Source organism: Procambarus clarkii, chromosome 47 (assembly GCF_040958095.1).
Source record: "Procambarus clarkii isolate CNS0578487 chromosome 47, FALCON_Pclarkii_2.0, whole genome shotgun sequence".
Taxonomy (NCBI): Eukaryota; Metazoa; Arthropoda; class Malacostraca; order Decapoda; family Cambaridae; genus Procambarus; species Procambarus clarkii.
The window spans coordinates 19,445,092-19,447,113 of NC_091196.1; the positions used below are offsets into that span (position 1 = coordinate 19,445,092).

General features: G+C 41.9%; 1 protein-coding gene across 1 annotated transcript; it reads left to right on the forward strand.

Annotated features, from left to right (window-relative positions):
* The first annotated feature begins 936 nt into the window (after positions 1 to 936).
* On the forward strand, positions 937 to 1,767 carry LOC138350864 (GATA zinc finger domain-containing protein 14-like). Its single transcript, XM_069302311.1, has one exon. The coding sequence runs from the start codon at positions 937 to 939 to the stop codon at positions 1,765 to 1,767; it is 831 nt and encodes a 276-aa protein (XP_069158412.1).
* The last annotated feature ends 255 nt before the right edge of the window (positions 1,768 to 2,022 follow it).

The following is a 2,022-nucleotide window of genomic DNA, read 5'->3' on the forward strand; positions in this document are numbered from 1 at the left end:
GTTGAAAAATGGGGGTCTAAGAGCTGAAGTTCGACTCTTAATGCTCAAATAAATGAGTACATTCATACCCCTAGCATCGTTTTAACTAGATAAGGACTTCACGCTGGTGCTGCATATCTCAGAACTGGAATGGTCACGTATGTTAGACCTATTCTGGAATATGAGGCGCCAGCGTTTAGTCCTTATCTAGTTGAACCCAATACGAAGCTGGGGATAGTTCAGAGGCATGCCACCAGACTAATCACAGAACTGAGAGGTATGAGTCCCGAGGCAAGACTAAAGGAGTTAGACGTCACGTTACTGGAAGGGAGTAGAGCAAGTGGAGACATGATCATCATATACAAAATTCTCTGTTTATGTGCAGACAAGAAGTGGTTATTTAGCATGAGAGTAGTATAAGAACAAGAGGGACACAGGTGGAAACTAAGTATCACAAGGAGCCAAAGACATTAACAATATCATTGTCATAAGTGGACAATTGGGTAGTTTAATTAATGAGAAAGTTAAGGTATATTACACACACATACGGGTTCAAATGTAGGTATGACAATCAAGCATTTTCAGGGAACTATACAACAATCAAAGGAAAATATTACAACCCATCCTCTTGTTTAGATAGTACTTTTTAGTAACTATTTGAACCATTGTTCATATATTGACGTAATGGACAGTTAGATGGAATTTGGTAATTTCACATAACAAAGTTCGGGAAAATAAAGCTAAAAACCAAACTCAAATATTCCGAGGCCTAGTATAGCCCTATGTACAATAGTATTAGACCTAGGATGGTCAGGTTAAGTTTTATCAACACATACAAAACCTTTTGCGGTTTGTCCAAATTCAGTAGCACCAAAACTACTTTCTAATTGGCCATTACCTCAGTATATGTGCGACGGTCCACATCGTTACTGTAACAGGAGGATGGCCTGAAATATTATGGTATTGGGTGGGACTGAAGTCGCGTTCAACACCAACCGTCTCCCCATCAATACCAATGGTCACTACATCAATACCAATGGTCACTACATCAATACCAATGGTCACTACATCAATACCAATGGTCACTACATCAATACCAACGGTCACTACACCAATACCAACGGTCACTACATCAATACCAATGGTCAGTACACCAATACCAACGGTCACTACATCAATACCAACGGTCACTACATCAATACCAACGGTCACTACATCAATACCAACAGTCACTACACCAATACCAACGGTCACTACACCAATACCAACGGTCACTACATCAATACCAACGGTCACTACATCAATACCAACGGTCACTACATCAATACCAACGGTCACTACACCAATACCAACGGTCACTACACAAATACCAACGGTCACTACATCAATACCAACGGTCACTACATCAATACCAACGGTCACTACATCAATACCAACGGTCACTACATCAATACCAATGGTCACTACACCAATACCAACGGTCACTACATCAATACCAACGGTCACTACACCAATACCAACGGTCACTACACCAATACCAACGGTCACTACATCAATACCAATGGTCACTACATCAATACCAATGGTCACTACACCAATACCAATGGTCACTACACCAATACCAACGGTCACTACACCAATACCAACGGTCACTACATCAATACCAACGGTCACTACATCAATACCAACGGTCACTACATCAATACCAACGGTCACTACATCAATACCAATGGTCACTACATCAACCGTCTCGGCAGAAACACTACCCACTGTACCCTGATGGGGTAAAACTATCTGGACCACAAGTGTTGCTAGACTTGGGGTGTGGAAGGCTCCAGCAAGTAGTACGGGTAGTACGTCTGGTTAAGATAGTTTCAGCGTGTCATTCACTTAGGCACTATGAGACTCGAACCTGAGACCCCACGGAGTGAGGTGGAAGCTCTATAGTGCCTAAGTGAATGAAATAGTTCATTTCCACGATAGTGTGGATGACAATTTGTATATTTTCAGCGCATCAGACACGAAAGTTCAGGCTCCCCACAG

What these genes read in the sequence shown, in the direction of transcription:
- LOC138350864 (XM_069302311.1), top strand. Translation starts at nt 937, where the DNA reads ATGGTATTGGGTGGGACTGAAGTCGCGTTCAACACCAACCGTCTCCCC.